Source organism: Somniosus microcephalus, chromosome 18, assembly GCF_052327205.1.
Source record: "Somniosus microcephalus isolate GS21.2 chromosome 18, FLI_Smic_1.0, whole genome shotgun sequence".
NCBI lineage: Eukaryota > Metazoa > Chordata > Chondrichthyes > Squaliformes > Somniosidae > Somniosus > Somniosus microcephalus.
Genome location: NC_141004.1, coordinates 55,909,324 through 55,932,134, shown reverse-complemented (window position 1 = coordinate 55,932,134; position 22,811 = coordinate 55,909,324). Strand labels below are relative to the sequence as shown.

Here is a 22,811-nt window from a genome sequence, read left to right as displayed (position 1 = left end):
TGCACTCTGCCAATTCAGAATGAACATTCTCGATTGGTATCTAATAATTTGGGTGAAATCTTGGGATAGTGACCATTTTCTTAAAGCATTATGCTTGCACGCTGAGACTTGGAGGAATCCAAAATGTTTCTAAACTAAAAAGGAGTCTGTACACACACATCGCATATTTCATTAAAGACAGTCAAAATGTTTAATCATGAAATGGCTATAATTTCTGAAAAGGTTTTTTTTCCTTGAGTCTCGTCTTTTATTTAATTGAGTACTAGCCTGAGGGTGTGCACAGTTGAGTAACTACTCTTTATGTTCATTATAATGGACATCCACTTCTGCAGTTTAGTTTTGCCAAGACAGTTTGTTGGTGAATGATGAATGCGATGTGCTCCAGACACACAAATAGACTAGAGACATTACTGCTTTTCTGGCACAATGATGTACCCTTCTCATTTCGCCAGATAACTTTCTCCAGTTAAAAAAGACAGCTGTTTAAAGAGGCCTTGCCCTCTGGATTGCAAGCTAGATTTTCCAAATTGCAAGTTTGTAAACAAATGGAACAATTTGGACAATTCAAGATGGCTGACCAGTTGTCAGTTACTACAGTCATTGCAACAGTTTCTGAAAGTTCAGATCTGTAAACTTGGTAGAGAAGAAAATATTCCTATTAAACTTGGGCCGGAATTTTCCCCTAAAAAAAAGGGTGGGTTTGGAGCGTGAGGGCAGTTAAAGTGTTAAAAATGTGATTCCCAACCTGATCCCGCCTCCACCCGCCCACTTCCAATTTTACCGGAGGCGGGACGGGGGCGGGTGGCGGGCAACCAACCCACTCTCAGGGAGCATTACCTCAAATTAAATACTTTAATGAGGCAGGAAGTCTCTTTTTTCCCCTCCATTTTGTGTTTTAACTGTATGTTAACAGGTTTTACACAATTCGTGAAACCTGGCAGTTAAACAGAGGCAGGATCTGCTGCATCTAGGAGGTTAGTGGCTTTATACCCACCTCCTGGATCCAGGGTCCCGGCCATACCAACCCCCTGTGATCGGAGACTCCCCCACGAGGCCTCCGATCACCTTCCCAGGCCTCCCCCGTCTCCCCTTCCCCCCAAAGATGATGATGATGCTGGCCCCAATCCTCTTTCTCCCCGGCCGAAGCCCCACCAACCCCGGCCGACCCCGCCGGATACAAACAAAATACAAACACATGAAAAACAAAGAAACTTTTGTTCAATTTCAGAACCAAAAACCAATGAAGTTCTGCTTAAGTGACCTGGTTGTGGTGTTCTGAAGTTGGCCATGCTGGTCTCTTTCGCTCTTTGATGCACATATATCCAGAGTGGTGGCAGATATTGTCACACTCTGCTGAAAGTGTTAGAAAGTGAAGTTCCTAAAAGTAATCTCATGACTGGACTGACGGCAGTCCATCAAACCCAACACCAGATGCAGACCACAGCAACTGATGAGGTGCATTGGCAGTATTACAGGGAAACACCTGAAGCGGTGCTTTCAAAATACCTGCTCCTCCCAGAGAAGCACTGGTGGAGAGGTGGATAGGAGCATTAACCACTTCAAAAGAAAACCAGGCTATTCAACACATTCTGATTCATTTGTCTATTGCTAATGTTAGGAGCATCAAATATTATTTGTGCTTTCATTGGTTCAATTTGATTTTATTTATCCATTTTTTTACTTTTGACCTCCACTAGGTCCCAGAAGTGAAGGGTCAGTGTGCTTTTGGGACCTAGATTTGAATCCAACTCATACTGAAGGAAGAAATGGAGAGGTGGGGGGCAGGGGGGCGGTGGGGCTGGGGAGGGTGGAGGGGGGGAAGGAAATCGCACTGGCCCAAAAGGAGATGGGTTTGAAGAAAATAATGAACAACAAGGGGGTGGATGGTAACCCACTGTACACCGCCCCCCCCCCCCTTGCTGTTCTTGACTTTCTTGAATAGTTAAGAAGTAACTTGATGTCGGTAGTACTAGAAGCAATAAATCTTTGAATGAAATGTGTTGAACAGAAAAGGAAACTGATGCATGGAAAGCAGAGCCACCTGGTTGCAGAAAACCTGAGAATAGAACAGGGTTGAATCTCATAATTGTGCCCCATCAACCAATGGACAGCTAAGGTTCTAACTAGGTAATACAGAAAGGATTCCAGCTATTAATAAAGTTGATGTATCTGATAGAGTCCATAAGATGTCACCAGCACATTTAGTAAATACCTTTATCATGCATCTACAAAATACTTCAGAACACAACATCATTATTGCATCACAATAGCAAAATACTGCGGATGCTGGAAATCTGAAATAACAACAGAAAATACTGGAAACACTCAACAGGTCAAGCAGCATCTGTGGCGAGAAACAGAGTTAACGTTTCGAGTCGGGGACCCGGTCCTCGATGCTGCCTGACCTGCTGAGTGTTTCGAGCATTTTCTGTTGTTATATCATTATTGCATCAATTTGTTCTCTTCATTTTGACTTTGGATTTATAATTGGATTGCCAACATAATTAGCTGTGAGGTTCTGAATGGGCTCCTATTTTCAGAATCTCAGGAGCAGACACTACTAGAAGAGAGTAAAGTTTTGTTCTTGCTGGTTGTACAAGTAGGAGAATAGAGACCTGATTTTAACTCGGACCGAAAGTTTGGCATGAGAGTGGTGGGGGCGAGCGTTGAGCCATTTTAATTCCTGCAGATTATTTCCATATCCCAGGTGAGTCACTTGCCCGATTCTGGCAGGAATCTGTACCTGGCTGGCGGGCTGGAGCAGGATTTCGGGCAGCAGGCGGCCGCTGTAGGGGTCCTGCAAGGACAGTCGGGGAATGTGCGTTGGGGGGAGGGTCTGGCAGCGGTCATGGGAGGAGGGCATAGCCCAGGGCAGGGGAGGCCCAAGGTTCTCTGCTCATTCATCCCGGCCCACAACAAAATGGTAAAAAAGAATGTTTTTAAGTTACCTTCTTGGTCCACTTCTGGGCCTGCTCCAGCCTAGCTTAGGATTTCCATAAGTCATGTCGGAGACCTATTTAGGTCATAGGACTCTGACTGTTGCATATTTATGAGGTTCTTGTCTGCTGGGGGTGAGGGCTTCGCACTCCCCGAAACACACCAGTTAAACTAACGGCGGGCGTGACTGTGGTGCCAACCTGGAGGTGAGGACCCAGCCTCTATTTTAATTCCCTGCACGTTCCATTGCCGTCAGGTGCAGGGGTGGGGATGTTAAATTTGGCCCTTGGGACATGATATTAAAGGGAGAAGAATTTGTTTGTTCAGAATTGAATCACAAACTTAGTTGCCAAATGTGAAAAACATGCATTTTACCAAGCGAATTTAGCAAAAGAAAACCCTGAATAAACTACTTATTGCCTGATTACATTAAGTGTTTTCATGCATAAGACTGTTATGTATCAGATGGCAGGCAGATAGGAAAACTGTCTGTGTGCTGACAAAGCAGCACTAGATCCAAAACTAATGGCTTTTTCACATTCCACAATAGATTATTATGGTTAACACACTACATAGTAATAATCCTTTTCTAACATCTCATTTTTGCTGTTTCAGATGTTGATGAATGTGTTGAAGGAACAGATAATTGTCATATTGATGCTATCTGTCAGAACACTCCCAAGTCATACAAATGCATCTGCAAGTCTGGGTACACAGGAGATGGCAAACAGTGTGAAGGTAGTGTAATCATGAGCTATGTTAGAAAGTTCATAACACATTATCATTCTAATGAACAAAGTTTTGGCTTTGCTTTTTTTGTCTTGCATTGACACCACTTAATATTATAAAGAAAATTCATGTCAGCCTTGCCCTGCTATATGTTTATACATTCCTGTTGTGCGCACTTCCTGTACTGGGAGTAGCCAAACCAAGACTGTGGAGAAAGTGTTTGTCACATGATGACACGTCAACTGGAAATACTTGAAACAGAAAGTTTCTGTCCGAATTATATGACCACAGTACCATAACCTTTTCAAAAATGAGTGAATAATACTGATATTTCCCGTACCTGCGTCATTGTACACAAAAACAACCTTTTTTTCCCAAAATCATGGTTGATGTTGAAGCAAGCTTCTATTCAATAGTTTGCAGTTTGGGGGTTGTTGACTTTTTCTGCTTTTTAAATGTCTCCATATTTTTAATTGAAATATATGTTTTCTGATTTGTAAATTCTCCAACATCAACATGAAGGATGCCAAATATTTCGACATTTGGAAGCTTTATTAAGGTGCTGTCATGGGAGAATTCATTGTTGACATAGTTAAATCTAAAGCAGTAAGAAGCATTGTACTTTAAAGGCAAGGTTGCCATATTAACCCACTCATCACTTCCCTTGCAGTTATATTGAATTAATGTTCAAGTGCTACTCAATTATTAACTCCTTGCTTCACAATTATTATACATGACTATTTTCCTATATCTTTTGTAAATGATGGCCCGGAATTTGCAGTCAGCAGCGAAGCAAAGGCGTTTGCCACTGACCCTGAAGAAAGCTGCCCACTGAGATCTCACGATCTTGTCAGAGATTTCAGTGCAATATAATGGGGAATCCCTAGTGCAATGCTGCTGTGACGTCAACAAGCTGTCTGAGCAGCCAATCACATTGCAGAATTCTCACAGACAGGGAAACAGGAAATGAGAACCTGCTTTTATCCCGACTTTTTAAAAATGTTACTGAGAGCAAAACAAAGATTGGGGCTCTCACAGGGGGGATAAGGTAGAACCTGAAATAATCATGAACAAGCATTTAAAAAAATATCTTTTTTAAAGTTTCTTAAAAATTGTAATTTTTATCATCATGGACAAACTTGACACTATACAAAATTAAAATTAGTTTTTCAGGGCCATAATGTTTGTTTAGCAGTCAATACACTGTTAAAACACCTAATCCCACAAGGCCTGACATTTAATGGGGTGTTTAACAGTTTAACAGCGATATTACCGCAAAAAAGCCCAAGTTTTCGTCAGTTTCACTGATTTCCCAGATTACACTGATTGCCGGCTATGGGTGGTGGGGGGGGAGGGGCCACAGCGCAGCCAGTGTCGGAGCAGTGATTGACCGACCGCAACTTCAGGATTTCTGTGTTTAGATGCGCGTGCGCTACATCCTGAAGTTGCGGTCAGTTTCAAAGGAGTAATAACGGCGAACGCTGTTAGTTCCCCATTATTACCCACCGCAAATTCCGGGCCGATGAGGTTATTTTGTAAATAGTATGCATGACAGTTATTCCTGCTGTGAGGGGCGAAGAGCACCTTCTTCCCAACAGATGGTCATAATGGTGAATCTCTTGAGCTATAATGCTGTCAATTAGCAATAATAGATCTCTTAATTTCAGTTACTTAACATCATTTTGGAGCTGCACCTGAAGCCAAGTTTTGATTGTCCTCATGATGAGATACTATTCAGACTGTAAATACAATTGGTAATTTGAAGGTTTTAGTAGAGAAGCTATTGCTTGGACAGGTGCACAACTGACACAAGAGTACCGTTCTATAATTAGAGAGGGATGTCATACTGTAGGTGATGTAAGAAAACTACTAGGCACTTGGTCTAAGCGTTAAACAAAGCTTTAATCAACTGTTTTACAACATGGAGGTCTAGTTGTGTCCTTCACTAGTTCCTGTTAAGAATGTCCTGCGCAAGCTGGGCCCGTGCCCGAGTACTTATACTCTCCCCGGACAGCGCCACCCGTAGGCCGCTCAGTATTATTTCATAAAAGTCTTTCTTTCATGAATAACTGATTCATGTCAATAGGTACAAAGGTTCCCATTCACCTGGAGGATTGGAGTGTGCGTGTGTTTCTACCTCAGGGTTCAGGTGACACTGCAGAGTGGCACCGCTATAATCCTCTAAGCATAATAAATTAAGTGCTGATAAGCATATTATAAAGCTGTGTAACACATTTGAAAATGCTGCTGGGTATAAATTCGCAAGATTGTACATTTGAAATTTGTATTGAGTTTAATCCATGTCCTGAAATGAGCAAATCGCTACAAATACCAATCTTTTTCCTAATGTATTCATTTCTTTTTGTCAAATTATATGACATTCATTTGCTGTGTCCAATCTGTTGCATTTAATGAAATTCCACTGATTTGCAGATAAGTAACAAAAATATATTCCTGTTCATGTAATCTCTATACCTTCTGTATACAAATCCTATCAATTGTTACTCTGCTAATATAGGCAGCATTTGGCTTTTGTAGAATTGGACATTTCTTAGTGATTAAGAATGGAATGATCTGCATAGTTGATGCAGATATAGGATATAACGTGGAATATTTTTGGCCAGTTGTCTGGCTCTAGTAATCACTGCTGAGGACTTTCATTAGTTCTACGCATGACCATTGGAGGACAACTTGCAATGATGGGACATTGTTGATTGGCCACTGATGATTGGCCCTGATGTAAATGCAGTTGTTTTAGGCCCGTCATGAGTGCCCCTAATGATGGCCATGTAACTCTCTTGGTTGATGATGGGCGTATGATAGCAACTACTATGAGATAAATTAAATGGAGAAGGTAGAAAGTGAAGGAAATTAATAAACACCAACCAAGAGAATAAGAAGTCTTCCTATGTTGCTCTTGCTTGAGTTAAATTGACTGCCTCTGTGCTTTTGGTTGACTTACCCTGAGATTAATTGTCTTCCAGATATTGATGAATGTGACAATGAGTACAACGGAGGCTGTGTCCATGAGTGCATCAATATCCCAGGGAACTACCGCTGCACGTGTTATGACGGTTTCAAGTTAGCACATGATGGCCATAACTGCCTTGGTAAGCACTTAAGTCCTGTATTTACTGTCATCCACCATATGAGAAATATTCATTCTTTTAGTCCATTCTCCGAGATTCTCTACTGTGAACTCAACCCAACAAATGTCTGCAACTCGAATGAAAGAATTAAACATTTCATTTGAGAAAGTAATCACAGTTAGCCCAGACGGTTGTAGTATTTGCCAAGGTATGTGATTATTATGAAGAACACGCATGATATGTTGGTGCCATAATCACTGAAATCTATGTATGTTGTGCACTTATATAGTGAAGAAATACTATGCTTAAGAATAATCTAGAAGCTCTATTAGAAGGCTTTGTTGTCCATTGTGCTGTCTGGTAGTTCCTTCTTTGAAAAGTCTGGGATGGCACTACCAGAGCTGAAATCATCTCTTCAAACACTACTTCTGAGGATTTAGTAGTCTGATCATCATAAGATTCTACTTGAAGATCCTGCTGTTTAATTGTAAGTTTTTGCTGAATTTTTGTCTGCTTATTGAGGGGAATGATGCCAATGTCAGTTGAGTGGAAACAAGAAAAGGCCATTCAGCTCAATAAAGCACCCTAGGTTCAAGTATAGCATGGATCTGAAGCTATGTAGTACTTTATCTATATCTTAACCTCATCCGTAGAATAGCAATCCCTACTCTACCAGTGCAACATTTCCAGTTTCTACACCAGCCATCCGAGTGATAACTTGATTAAGACAGGCAATATGATGTAAATGTAATTGCAAATTATAGTCTGAGTTGTGTTGTGAACTTGCTGTGACTAGGGACTAAGTTGAAACCCTTGTACACTCATTTTGCAAAGACCCTTAAAGCCAGTAGAGAAAGGTTACTTGCATCCTCTCAGTCTGGGCTGGATTTGAACCTAGGTCCCAGAGTTTGAAGCACCTAATCTCCAAAATCACACTTTAAAGCTTTTCAAAATGGCACTCTTGAAAATGGGCCGCAGACTTCCAGATTAACATCATCTTGAATAGTACTGAAGGCAAAGTTTTGGTGTGCACAGGACTATCTGACCTTTAAGCCAAAAGTTTCTGACCACTTTTAATGGATAGAGATATTAAAAATGAAATGTCTTTTGCTATTGTGAGGGAATGAACCCGTTTACCCACAAATTATTTTGTTCACCATTTAGCTCCTGTCCCAGACTATGAACAAATATTTTACAAGTGATCCATTCCCGGATCTTTAGCAATGCTACTCTGCATTGGCTGCTAAGAGGTATAGGGGAATGGCCTGGTGAAAACTCTCCATCCGGTTGTTTCCCCAGTCCCCTGTGCCTTGCCTTCCCAATAGCGCTGTGTCTGAGATATAGAACTCAGCAATGTAGGCATTGTAGGCATGAAACCATGTCCCATCATAGGCATTGGTCAAAATGAATGAATTTTAAGTGCATAGTAAAACTCGTGCAGGGGTCCTGGGGGAAAGATTGGAGATGCACAAATGACAGAAAACGTATGTGAGATTGTTTTAATTGTTGTGAAGAAGTTGGCATGAGTACAAAACAGGGTTTCTCTTTTTGTGTTGGACGAAATTCACCCCTCAAGGGTATCTTAAATATTTGGGTGTAACGATGGCCTTGTAGATATTTGGGGTGTGGTGAGGGCTCTTCGGATATCTGAGGACCTTCTGCAGAACTGTTGGAATGTGATAATGGTGTTCACTTCACACTGCAAAATATGCATCCACGCTCATTACATTAGACTGCTTACAAGGAGCAAACAGCAAACGACCACCCAACGTCTCAGGCTTTGATGGTCAACCTGAGAGGTTAAAAATGAAACATGAAACACCACACGAGCAATAGGAATTAATCACTTCCCTATTGAGTATGGAAATTTTCCATTTACAGAAAACTTTGTTATATCCGGCACCGACGGGACCGAGCTGTTGCCGATCTATCAAAACTGCCGGACATACCAGTGTTAATGTTGAAGCATACGGAGATTTGCAGCTCCGTATCTGGCAACAAACACCGTTGCTTAGCAACAGCTTCTAAACAGTTGGCCGTACCTTAGAAGCGTCTCTGTAGCTTAGCAACAGCTTCAGAGAGATTTTGCAGAGCCTGACTGTTGAAAAAAAAGCCACGAGAAGAAAAAAAACCTAACAAAACGGCTCCTGATTTCTGCCGGTAGATCGAGGTTTCCGGACATACAACCTCCGGATAAACCAAAGTTTCCTGTATCTGCCTCTCAAAGAACTGTATAAATAGGTTCCAATTGGAGATCTAGCTCAGTGGAGCTTCCTGAAAGCATTAGCTTCCGTGCCAGACCAGGAGTGGCCTGTTTGGTCAATGCATCATCTTTGGAATTGTGGCTTCTTTGCTTAGTTTAACTGACCTTAATTGCCAGTGATGGTTGGAAGGTGAGCTGCACCAGACACAGGACTCATTTTAATGTGACTCATTTGGAGCTTGCCACAGTGCATCTGATACAATCTGCTGTCTGTTAGGGTCATGTTGCAGTGCCCGAAATCATTGTGAATGTTCCTTTGATGCAGTCTGTTGAACAGAGCAGAGACCAGACACAGCTGTGTCTCATACCTAGGTCAGTTTCAAACCAATTAAACCGCTTTTCTTAGCTGCATAAGGGAAAAATTTCGTAGAACAAACATTTGTTGTGTCATGGTGATTTCTGGTAATGTCACTATATGTTTGCCAGCCCAAAGAATGACCATAAAAGGTTTGATTTCAGTATGAGGTTGTGTTACTCAGAGAAGCATTCAAGGAAGTCATTGTCAAGTAAGATCCTCACTTTTTCGAGTGTGCATATACTGATTCTGTTGCATTTCTAAATGCAAATACAAGGATCTAATTAGTGTGCCCAAACCATTGTGAATATTATAGATGAAAAATGATAACTGGGAATTGATCTCATTATGTTAGTGTTTTAAATGTTTTTTAATAACATTTATTTGGGATCGGGTGGCGCACTTAACCACCAGTATTTCATGTTTGAAGCCTAGGTTCAGGTACGCCCCAAGTTGATGAGATGTATGTCGCCTGTCTGTTGGCTGTAAGGGCCCAACGTGAAATGAGCGATGGCTGTCTCAATCCACGTCTTAGTGGGCTTGGGACCCTACTTGGCGCTATATCGGCAACCTTTCTCTGAAAGGTGCAGGATGGCTGTGTGGGAAAGGGAAAAACGCTACATTGGCTCTGGGTTTGTTGCGCGAACCAGGCCCAGAACGTTGGCAGTAGTGAAATCCAAGTGTAAATTTCCTCCTTTTATAACATCTTTTTCTATTGCTAAGAGGGGAATGGATTTTAAATTCAGACGGGCTACTTTGTGTTTCCCAATTTTTTTTCAGTAAAATAAATTTATTACGTGGTCTTGAAATTGTAATCAGTCTTGTCTACTCCATCGTCACAAACCTGCTCATCTGTTTGAGCAAAATGCTTGATAGATGATAGAAACCCATCTATGGGTGGTGTTTCTACTGAATTTACAAAAGTAAAACTTCTCACGATGACACCCTAGGCAAACAATATGTAAAGCAGATCCAATTCATAAGATAGTTCAACATTCTAAAACATAATTAAGCGTTGCCCATTAGTTAAGGTGCCAAAGCCCAGCGATAATGGGCCGCTTCAGTGATGTTCAAACTCGGTTATTCTCAGTGGGCACGTTCTATTGGTCTTAGACAAATTTCCAGTTGAGGGACTTCATAGACTGGTGCAACTTCGGGAGAGAAAACCTCCTTGTCTCTCTTGTAGACACATTAAATTCATAGCTTGAAGACTTAATTCACTGGAGACTTTTGGGTGCACTAATTAGACTCTTATTTTCAAAATGGCTTTTAGCGGTTTGTAATCGCTTTTCATTATAATTTCCTTTCTAAATTTGTGCAGTTTGAATTGCTCCAAACCAAAAACAGTGACTACGAATTATTTTTTCAATCTGTATATACTTTAACTCTGTTTCAGTTATAGAGACCTTGGCATTAAGCCCTAGGTTGATCTTCTTGCAGTCACAGTTTAAAAATGTGATTCAAGTTACATAGAATTACATAGAATCTACAGAAACAGGTCTTTTGGCCCAACCGGCCTATGCTAGTGTTTGTACTCCACACAGGCCTCCCACTCTAATGACCTCTTCCCACCCTGCCCCCGTAACCCTCATTTTTTTTCACCCTCATGTATGCATCAAATCTCCCCTTAAATGTGTCAATGCTCTCTACTACAACCACTCCATGCAGCGAGTTCCTCATTCTCAGCACTCTCTGTGTAAACAAACTCCTTCTAAATTCTTTCTTTGTTTGATTAGTGGCTATCTTATATTTTTGTCTCCTTTTGGATTCAACCGCAGTGGAAATAGTTTTTCCACATCCACCCTATTGAACCCCTTTATTCTTCGTAAGACCTTGATCAGACCTTCTCATAGTCCAGAGAAAAGAGCCCCAACCCGCTCAATCTTTCCTGATAGTTATATGTGGAACTACATTCTTTTGATGTCAAAGAATTTTAGCACTGATGCTTGAGGGGAGATCTTCTTGACTCATCCAGACACTTCCCATGGTGACAGTCCCATAGAAAATCAACTTTTTTCAGTGAGTCCAGCAGGAGCAGTTACCTTTGATTATGTTGGAGCAAACTGATGCTATTATTTCATGAATTCAAGAATTCTCTAGATACAGGTTTGTCTGTGGGAGAAGGTTGCTTCAACTTTACCAGGATCTGGAGTTCAGAGTCAATGACTAACATATTTTACTTCTCATTCATTGAAGTTCATTTTACTCTGCCTCAGTTTAATTCTCAGTTTGGTTGGCATCAACGTTATCATTCCCTTTCACGTCATCACTGTTGAAGAGACCTCGTCAATCAGGACACTGATGAAAGAACTTTCCTATTAACAAGCTATATGAGTGTGCTTCTTGACAATTCCTTGAACTAATTTCCTGGCTGGCAACTGTATAGGTAGGATCTGGGGATCAACGTGAAGTTGCAGAATGCCTTCTAACTTCATATCTGCTTTGAATAAGTCCTGGCACTTGGCCACAACTTGTTATATTGTTTTGATGAACCTTCCATCATCATAATCATAATGTTCTTAGGATTTACTGTCACAAGTGGCATATATTGAAAGACTCCAGCGCCAACAGGTTTATACCCATTTGGCACTTTTTAAAACTCCTTGCTATATCTCTTGTTCTTGGCAGTTTTAACACAGAATATTATATTGTCTTCACTTCTGTTTTATTGTATATTTAAAATGGCATGAGTCTTTAATGGCATTGCACCTGTAGGTGGTGTTGTCACGTTATGTGACTCATTAACAAGTGTCATTCTACCTAATGTGATAAAACTGTCATTCAGCTGATCTTAAGCCTCTCCTGTAAAATCTCGGTGCGTTTCCTAACTGTGTCACTGGGTGGTGCTATAGCAATCTTTTCCACGGAGAACAGCGGATAAGGTGAGTAGAAGTAAGTTCACTCAGGTTCCTTGAGGCACAAGTAACACTACAAGCACAAAAGACCCAGGTATCGCACTCCATGGGCTGCAAAGAAGACAAAGTCTTCACCCTGAGGATTACTTTGAAGCAACAGAGGCCAGAACAGCTGATAGTCTTCGCAATGGCCATTGTGTGCTGCTGCCATGTAAGATGACATAAAACTTAGTGCAATAGAACTAAGTTTCGGCGGCGCTGTGGGCAGATGAGACTTGAGAAACCAAACGGTCACACTGTGCCGTGACCGCTGCAGAGAAAAATAATTCTTGATTTCTAACTCGATCTGTGGACCAATGGCAACTGGAAACTGTAAGAAACTGCTGCCCATGGTTGAATAGCCAATGTGCTTCTCTGAAGTTTTGGGAAATGGAATGATGTGCTTCCACCCCCCCCCCTCACCCCCGGTAACTAATAGAGCTTAGATATGCCCTCAAAACTACTGCCCCCCCCCACCCCCACCGAGCAGATAAAGTGGGGCTGCAAAACAAATAAACATTCCCCCTGCCCACTCTCCGCCTTCACTAAGCAGAGATATCACGACTGGACCAAATACATTCCTTCCATAACCAAATGCCAGCATATGACTACCAATCCCCCTCATTGAGCAGAGAGCGCACAATCCTCCCCCGACCCCTCATTGGATTCCCCCTATCCATTGAGCAAAGATATTGTGCTGCTGTCCCGCAGTTGGTCCCGCTTCTCCCCCCCGACCGTCACCCCCCCCCGGCTCCTAGGAGGACAGATATGTGGAAGGAACCCTGCAAGCTGTACTTGCAGTTCACTGAGCAGTACCTAGGTGGCCAACATTTTGCTAATAGCAGCCCCCACACCTCCCCTGAGAAATATCTTCTCCTCCACCCTGCCTGTCCCACTGAGCAGTACTTAGTGAAATCAACCTCCCAGTCTTCCTTCCCCATCTCCCCCCTCATCTCTCTTTCTCTCCTTACTCTCCCTCTTCCCTCCATTCTATCTACCCCTCTGTTTCTCCCTCTTTTCTGCTCCTTTTCTCATCTTCCTCTTTTTCCCTCTCCCGTCTCATTCCTCTCTCTCTCTTCCCCCTCCCTCTCATCTCATCCCCTCTCCCTTGTCCCTCAATTCTACTTTCCTCCCACCCTCTCCTTCTCCCTCTCTACTCTCACACATCCCCTCTCCCCCTCCTTCTCCCCCTTTCTCCCTCCCTCTCATCCCTTTCCTGAAAAAGACTTACATTTATATAGCACCTTTCATGACCTCAGGATCTCCCAAAGCGCTTTACAGTCAATGAAGCAAACTTTTGAAGTGTAGTCACTGTTGTAATGTAGCAAATATGGCAGTCAGTATGCACACAGCAAGCTTCCACAAACAACAATATACCAGGTAATATTTTTTTTAGTTTTGTTGGTTGAGGGATAAATATTGGCCAGGACGCCAGGGAGAACTCCCTTGTTCTTCTTCAAAATTGAATCTTTTACGCCCATGTGAGAGGGCACACGGGGCCTTGGTTTAACGTCTCATTCAAAAGTTGGCATCTCTGACAGTGGCGCACTCCCTCAGTACCACACTAACATGTCTGCCTAGATTATGTGTGCAAGTCTCTGGAGTGGGACTTGAATCCACAACCTTCTGACTCAGTGGCAAGAGTGCTACTAACATGAGCCACGGCTGACACATACCTCAATCTCGTCTGTTCTCACTGCTCTCTCTCTTTTCCTCCATCTGGTTCCCTCCCTCTCATCCTTCCTCCCACTCGTCCCCTCTTATCCGTCACTCTCGGTCCCTCATCATTCCCTCTCTTGCCTTCCATCCCTCCTTCCGTTTGCCCTCCACCCTCCCTCTTTTCCCCAATACCCCTCCCTCTCTTCTCCACTATGTATTACACTTTTGATCCCAAGCAGGACAGTCTTTATTTTTGACATGACATTTTCTACAGTATTTAGAGTCTATTTCAGGATCTTTCCAAAATGACTTGAGCTTCGAGTTGTTTTCTCCTTTTCTCTTACTAAGTATTGAACTTTTTCCTGGGTACCTGGTTCTTTCAACTGATTTTGCTGTCTATTCACTAGCTTTACACGTTAGTGTAAGCAGGCACCTCAAAGCACAGGAGAGGTACCACCAACGCTGCCTCCGCAAGATCCTGCAAATCCATTAGCAGGATAGGCGCACCAGCTTCAGTGTTCTTGCTCAGGCCAACATCCCCAGCATCGAAACTTTGACCACGCTCGATCAGCTCTGATGGACGGGCCACATCGTCCGCATGCCCGATACGAGACTCCCAAAACAAGCGCTCTACTCGGAGCTCCGACACGGCAAGAAAGCCCCAGGTAGGCAGAGGAAACCCTTCAAGGACACCCTCAAAACCTCCTTGAAAAAGTGCAACATCCCCACCGACACCTGGGAATCCCTGGCCCAAGACCGCACAAAGTGGAGGAGAGGCATCCTGGAAGGCGTCGAACACCTCGAGTCTCTTTGCCGGGAGCAAGCAGAAGCCAAGCGCAAACAGCAGAAGGAGCGCACATCAACCCAAGCACCCCACCTACCCGCCCCTTCCACCCCCGTCTGCCCCACCTGTGACCGAGACTGTAGGTCCCTCATTGAACTCATCAGTCACCTGAGAACTCATTTTTAGTGTGGAAGCAAGTCATCCTCGGTTCCGAGGGACTGCCTAAGAAGAGAAGATGTTAGTGTGAGCTTTCAGTGTTGGATTTGCTTCTTGTAAAATGCTCTTCCAGTATGGTTGTTCTGTATCCCAGTAACTATTCTGTGTCTGATTAGACATTCCTCAGGCAGAGGTGTGCAGGCTCACTACATATGACTCTCGTTTCATCAAAATCTTAGTTCCAATTCTTCCTATAGCGTTCATAAATTTTATTCTCCAACACGGAACTTTCCATCTAAGAACAATTCTATACTGGGCTTGTCTTCATCTGTTTGTTTTAAATAATTTTTCACCCCCACACCGGGCGATAAGCCCTTTGCGCCCCATTAGCACCCCCCCGGAGGCGCTAACAGTAGGCGCAAAAGAGCCAAATTTCTAGCCCCTAGTGTTACAGTTTTACAGCACCAACCAGAGAGCCTGAACCTTTTTTAGCACATTTACATTATGTTGCTCGCTATTGTTGGAAACATCCACATTATTGATAATTCTCCATTTGCCCAACTTTATCTCTGTGCATGTTAAAACTTGCATTAAAGCATGTTGATTTTCTATAAATGATGGCCAATTCCTTGACATAGGGTACTTAAACTTCCACACATCTGCATTGTCACGTTTTATCAGATTGTTCCACGGTTCCAACGTGCTTCAAAGTCTGCCGAAGAATTTTTCCTGTTTACGTAAATTAATTTTTAAGAGTTCAATAAAGGATTCTGTTAAAAGACCTGAGTGAATGATGGAAGGTAAATTCCCATGTGTAGAATAAAACAAAAAGCAATGGCCCAGAATTTGCCATCCCGATGACGGTGTACACTCAGCATACGCCGTTGGAAGCCTTCTGAAAGGCCCCACAAGTTTCAGGTTTCCGCATGCGCTATATGTGCACGAAAACCCGGAACTTGCAATCTGTCAAGGTTCACCTCGACAGATCTACCGAATCGACTGACAAATCGCTTTCACTGGCGCAGAGTTGGGCTATTTTCCCAACTATTGCCCAGCAAATGCCCACGAATTTCTGGCGCTTGGTAAGAAGCAGGCCTAGAGCCCGCTTTCACCAGCGTAAGGGTTAATATGAATCTTAAAGTAAACATTTAAAAACAAAAAATGATGCACAAACACTTACAATTCGTTTATGCAAATTTTGGCCCGGAATAAAATGTTTAAAATTATTTTTCAAAAAATTTAATTTTTTATTGTATTTGTTGTAGTGAAGGGACTTTGAGTTAAATTTGAAAATTAGAACGTCTAAATTGTTTCATTATTTTGGGATTCCATTAGGGTTTGTGGGGATTCCGTTCGTAAATGGAATCCTTTCTCATTGGAGGACCTGGCCCACGTGATCCCAGGGATACCTCCGAATCGCCTGCATCCCTGGGATCTGTGGGTATTTACCCAGGACCCGAACTCTTTGTAGCTGTGGAGCCAGGAGGTTAGTTTGGAAATATTTTGCGGGTCGGAGGTGTACTCCGGTGGTACGCCTCCGACCGCAAATTGAGGGCCAATCTATTGCCTTTAAAGAATGATCATTCCTCCCATGTCCTGCTCATGTTATATAATCACTCTGTCAACAGAAGCCTTTGTCTATCATTTTCAGTTTTTATTTTCAAATACATGATCAGTCCTCCACATTATATAAAGTGCAAGACTCTCATGTTATTATAATAATGGGATAGAAGACTTTCTCTTTGAACTTTTTTGGGATGGGGCTTAAATCTTGGGATTACTGATGTGTATAAGGACCAATTATTTTTCTACATTTTGAAGACAGGTTTTATTTATTTTGCAATATGTTTGTAATGCATAAGGACTGATATGCAGCCACGGATCTCCTGTTCACTGCAACCACAGGTACTCTTGTATGTTTTTAATTTTTTTCCTATAATTTGTAAGTCAGTCATTAAGAAGAAGGCTGTTGTCTTTTTTGCTTAATCGGCTCAATAGCCCAGGAGATTTGAGTCTGTTCTCACTGACCTTTGAGGAGTGCAGTCTATTCTCACTGACCTTTGAGGAGTGCAGTCTATTCTTTTTTTTATTCATTGATGGGACGTGGGCGTCGCTGGCTGGCTAGGCCTGCATTTAGTGCCCATCCCTAATTGCCCTTGAGAAGATGGTGGTGAGCCGCCTTCTTGAACCACTGCAGTCCATATGGTGTAGGTACACCCACAATGCTGTTAGGAAGGGAGTTCCAGGATTTTGGCCCAGCGACAGTGAAGGAACGGCGATACAGGTCCAAGTCAGGATGGTGTGTAGCTTGGAGGGGAACTTGTAGGTGGTGATGTTCCCATGCATCTGCTGCCCTTGTCCTTCTAAGTGGTAGAGGTCGCGGGTTTGGAAGGTGCTGTTGAAGGAGCTTTGGCGAGTTGCTGCAGTGCATCTTGTAGATGGTACACACTGCAGCCACAGTGCGCCGGTGGTGGAGGGAGTGAATGTTGAAGGTGGTGGATGGAGTGCCAATCAAGCGGGCTGTTTTATCCTGAATGGTGTCGAGCTTCTTGAGTGTTGTTGGAGCTGCACTCATCCAGGCAAGTGGAGAGTATTCCATCACACTCCTGACTTGTGCCTTGTAGATGGTGGAAAGGCTTTGGGGAGTCAGGAGGTGAGACACTCGCCACAGAATTCCCAGCCTCTGACCTGCTCTTGTAGCCACTGTATTTATATGGCTGGTCCAGTTCAGTTTCTGGTCAATGGTAACCCCCAGGATGTTGATAGTGGGGGATTCAGCGATGGTAATGCCATTGAATGTCAAGGGGAGATGGTTAGAGTCTCGCTTGTTGGAGATGGTCATTGCCTGGCACTTGTGTGGTGCGAATGTTACTTGCCACTTGTCAGCCCAAGTCTGAATGTTGTCCAGGTCTTGCTGCATATGGACACGGACTGCGTCAGTATCTGACGAGTCTCGAATGGTGCTGAACAGTGTGCAATCATCAGCGAACATCCCCACTTCTGACCTTATGATGGAGGGAAGGTCATTGATGAAACAGCTGAAGATGGTTGGGCCTAGGACACTGCCCTAAGGAACTCCTGCAGTGATGTCATGTGATTGAGATGAATGACCTCCAACAACCACAGCCAACTTCCTTTGTGCTAGGTATGATTCCAACCAATGGAGAGTTTTCCCCTTGATTCCCAGTGACTTCAGTTTTGCTAGGGCTCCTTGATGCCACACTCGATCAAATGCTGCCTTGATGTCAAGGGCAGTCACTCTCACCTCACCTCTTGAGTTCAACTCTTTTGTCCATGTTTGGACCAAGGCTGTAATGAGGTCAGGAGCTGAGTGGCCCTGGCGGAACCCAAACTGGGCGTCAGTTAGCAGGTTATTGCTGAGTAAGTGCCGCTTGATAGCACTGTCGACGACACCTTCCATCACTTTGCTGATGATTGAGAGTAGACTGATGGGACGGTAATTGGCCGGGTCGGATTTGTCCTGCTTTTTGTAGACAGGATATACTTGGGCTATTTTCCACATTGCCGGGTAGATGCCAGTGTTGTAGCTGTACTGGAACAGCTTGGCTAGGGGCGCAGCTAGTTCTGGAGCACAAGTCTTCAGTACTATTGCCGGAATGTTGTCAGGGCCCATAGCCTTTGCAGTATCCAGTGTCTTCAGCCGTTTCTTGACATCACGTGGAGTGAATTGAATGGGCTGAAGACTGGCATCTGTGATGCTGGGGACCTCAGGAGGAGGCTGAGATGGATCATCCACTTGGCACTTCTGGCTGAAGGTAGTTGCAAATGCTTCAGCCTTGTCTTTTGCACTCACGTGCTGGGCTCCACCATCATTGAGGATGGGGATATTTTTGGAGCCTCCTCCTCCTGTTAACTGTTTAATTGTCCACCACCACTCACGACTGGATGTGGCAGGACTGCAGAGTTTTGATTTGATCCGATGGTTGTGAGATCGCTTAGCTCTGTCTATCGCATGTTGCTTCCGTTGTTTGGCATGCAAGTAGTCCTGTGTTGTAGCCTCACCAGGTTGACACCTCATTTTTCGGTATGCCTGGTGCTGTTCCTGGCATGCTCTCCTGCACTCTTCGTTAAACCAGGGTTGATCTCCCGGCTTGATGATAATGGTAGAGTGAGGGATATGCCGGGCCATGAGGTTATAGATTGTGGTTGAATACAATTCTGCTGCTGCTGATGGCCCACGGCGCCTCATGGATGCCCAGTTTTGAGTTGCCAGATCTGTTCGAAATCTGTCCCATTTAGCACGGTGGTAGTGCCACACAACACGGTGGAGGGTATCCTCAACATGAAGACGGGACTTCGTCTCCACAAGGACTGTGCGATGGTCACTTCCACCAATGCTGTCATGGACAGATGCATCTGCAACAGGTAGATTGGTGAGGACGAGATCAAGTAGGTTTTTCCCTCTTGTTGGTTCCCTCACCACCTGTCGCAGACCCAGTCTGGCAGCTATGTCCTTTAGGACTCGGCCAGTTGTGGTGCTACCGAGCCACTCTTGGTGATGGACATTGAAGTCCCCCACCCAGAGGACATTTTGTGCCCTTGCTACTCTCAGTGCTTCTTCCAATTGGTGTTCAACATGAAGGAGTACTGATTCATCAGCTGAGGGAGAGCGGTAGGTGGTAATTAGCAGGAGGTTCCTTTGCCCATGTTTGACTTGATGCCATGAGACCTCATGGGGTCCTGAGTCAATGTTGAGGACTCCCAGGGCTACTCCCTCCCAACTGTATACCACAGTGCCACCACCTCTAGTGGATCTGTCCTGCCGGTGGGACAGGACATACCCAGGGATGGTGATGGTGGTGTCTTGGACATTGGTTGTAAGGTATGATTCGGTAATTATGACTATGTCAGGCTGTTGCTTGACTAGTCTGTGGGACAGCTCTCCCAATTTTGGCACAAGCCCCCAGATGTTGGTAAGGAGGACTTTGCAGGGTCGACAGGGCTGGGTTTGCCGTTGTCGTTGTCGTTTCTGGTGCCGAGGTCGATGCTGGGTGGTCCGTCCGGTTTTATTCTTATTGTTTTTCGTAGCGGTTGTTTACAACTGAGTGGCTTGCTAGGCCATTTCAGAGGGCGTTAAGAGTCAACCACATTGCTGTGGGTCTGGAGTCACTTGTAGGCCAGACCAGGTAAGGATGGCAGATTTCCTTCCCTAAAGGACATTACTGAACCAGATGGGTTTTTGCAACAATCGACAATGGTATCATGGTCGCCATTACTAAGACTAACATTAATTCCAGAATTAAATTGAATTGAATTTAAATTCCACCAGCTGCCATGGTGGGATTTGAACCCGTATCCTCAGAGCATTTGACTGAGCCTCTGGCTTACTAGTCTGGTAACATAACCACTACGCCACCGCCTCCCCAACTTTGAGGAATGCAGTCTATTCTCACTGACCTTTGAGGAGTACAGTCTATTCTCACTGACCTTTGAGGAGTACAGTCTATTCTCACTGACCTTTGAGGGGTGCAGTCTGTTCTCACTGACCTTTGAGGGGTGCAGTCTGTTCTCACTGACCTTTGAGGAGTGCAGTCTGTTCTCACTGACCTTTGAGGGGTGCAGTCTGTTCTCACTGACCTTTGAGAGGTGCAGTCTATTCTCACTGACCTTTGAGGAGTGCAGTCTGTTCTCACTGACCTTTGAGGGGTGCAGTCTGTTCTCACTGACATTTGAGGGGTACAGTCTGTTCTCACTGACCTTTGAGGGGTGCAGTCTGTTCTCACTGACCTTTGAGGAGTGCAGTCTATTCTCACTGACCTTTGAGGGGTGCAGTCTGTTCTCACTGACCTTTGAGGAGTGCAGTCTGTTCTCACTGACCTTTGAGGAGTGCAGTCTATTCTCACTGACCTTTGAGGGGTGCAGTCTGTTCTCACTGACCTTTGAGGAGTGCAGTCTATTCTCACTGACCTTTGAGGGGTGCAGTCTGTTCTCACTGACCTTTGAGGAGTGCAGTCTATTCTCACTGACCTTTGAGGGGTGCAGTCTGTTCTCACTGACCTTTGAGGAGTGCAGTCTATTCTCACTGACCTTTGAGGGGTGCAGTCTGTTCTCACTGACCTTTGAGGGGTGCAGTCTATTCTCACTGACCTTTGAGGAATGTAGTCTGTTCTCACTGACCTTTGGTCTCCTCTACATTGGGGAGACCAAGCGCAGATTGGGTGACTGCTTTGCGGAACACCTCCGTTCAGTCCGTAAGGGTGACCCCGAGCTTCCGGTCGCCTGTCACTTTAATTCTCCGCTCCATTCCCACTCAGACCTCACCGTCCGCGGCCTCTTGCATTGTTCCACGGAAGCTCAGCGTAAGCTCAAGGAACAGCACCTCATCTTCCGATTAGGCACTTTACAGCCCTTTGGACTCAATATCGAGTTCAACAACTTCAGATCATAACCTCGGCCCCTATTATATTTTTATATATTTTTTACCCACACTTTTGGTTTGTGCCTTTTCCTTTTTTTTCTCTCCCACATGGCAGCTGTCTCTCATTCTGCCAGCGCATTTCACACTTCATCTAGAGCCATCTTTTGTCTCTTTACCTGCCCTATTACCATCTCGTCTCGCCTTGAATATCTCTTAATGTCTCTTCATCCCCCAGGCCTGCCCTTTTGTTCTTTCATCCCCTCCCCCATTTCCCAGCCCCCAAACTTGCTTTTTCATCCGTTTCAATTCCTGCTTTTTTTTCTCAGTTCTGAAGAAGGGTTTCGACCTGAAACGTTAACTCTGTTTCTCTCTCCACGGATGTTGCCTGGCCTGCTGAGTTTTTCCAGCGTTTTCTGTTGTTGTTTTGGATTTCCAGCATCCGCAGTACTTTGCTATCGTAAAAGCTTTAAATTCTCCTGAACAGGCAAGTAGGATGTCTGTTTAATGTCTCATCTGGAGGATCGCTCTAACGACAATGCAACGCTCCTTCAGTATTACACTACATGCAGTGCAATGTAGTTGAAGTCCTGATGTGAGGGTGCAAACCCGCAACCTTCTGACCTAAAGAATTTTTTTTTAATTTAATTTATTCGTAAAAGAAAACTGGATTAATTTTGTCTCATTTAAATAATCTGTTCCTCAACCAAGCCTTTTTGCACAAGTAATAACGCAAATAAGAAAGCAACACTGGTGGCCAAGATAATTGACTACATTGCTGGTATTTGATACCGTGGCAACTATTGAGTGATCGATGATCGCCAATAGTTCTTGTCTGCCGCGTTTGTGTAAAATGCAGGTAAAAATTAAATGGGAATGCGTACTTCTCTTTCTGTGGTCTGAACAACATATCTGACCTCTTAACCTTACACTAACTCCTGGTCAGCATTACTGATTACAACTTTCACTCGCCCTCAACATACGATTATGAAGTTGATGTAAACATAGAAACATAGAAAAATAGGAGCAGGAGTCGGCCATTCGGCCCTTCGAGCCTGCTCCGCCATTCAATATGATCATGGCTGATCCTCTATCTCAATACCATATTCCCGCTGTCTTCCCATACCCCTTGATGCCTTTTGTGTCTAGAAATCTATCTATCTCCTTCTTAAATATATTCAGTGACTTGACCCCCCACAGCCTTCTGTGGGAGAGAATTCCACAGGTTCACCACCCTCTGAGTGAAGAAATTTCCCCTCATCTCAGTCCTAAATGTCCTACCCCGTATCCTGAGACTGTGAACCCTCGTTCTAGATCCCCCAGCCAGGGGAAACATCCTCCCTGCATCCAGACTGTCTAGCCCTGTCAGAATGTTATACGTTTCAATGAGATCCCCTCTCATTCTTCTAAACTCTAGTGAATACAGGCCTAGTCGACCCAATCTCTCCACATACAACAGTCCTGCCATCCCAGGAATTAGCCTGGTGAACCTTCGCTGCACTCCCTCTATGGCAAGTATATCCTTTCTTGGGTAAGGAGACCAAAACTGCACACAGTACTCCAGGTGTGGTCTCACCAAGGACTGTATAACTGTAGTAAGACATCCTTGCTCCTGTACTCAAATCCTCT

The 22,811-nt window shown here is 44.0% G+C and overlaps 1 protein-coding gene across 1 annotated transcript in view; it reads left to right on the top strand.

The window, feature by feature from the left end:
- The window catches only part of LOC147105286 (signal peptide, CUB and EGF-like domain-containing protein 3), a 430,332-nt gene that overhangs the window by 113,701 nt on the left and 293,820 nt on the right, over window positions 1–22,811 (top strand). The window contains exons 2-3 of the mRNA XM_086011491.1: window positions 3,553–3,675; window positions 6,651–6,776. Coding sequence (XP_085867617.1) covers window positions 3,553–3,675; window positions 6,651–6,776 — 249 coding nt within the window. The remainder of the gene's footprint in view (window positions 1–3,552; window positions 3,676–6,650; window positions 6,777–22,811) is intronic.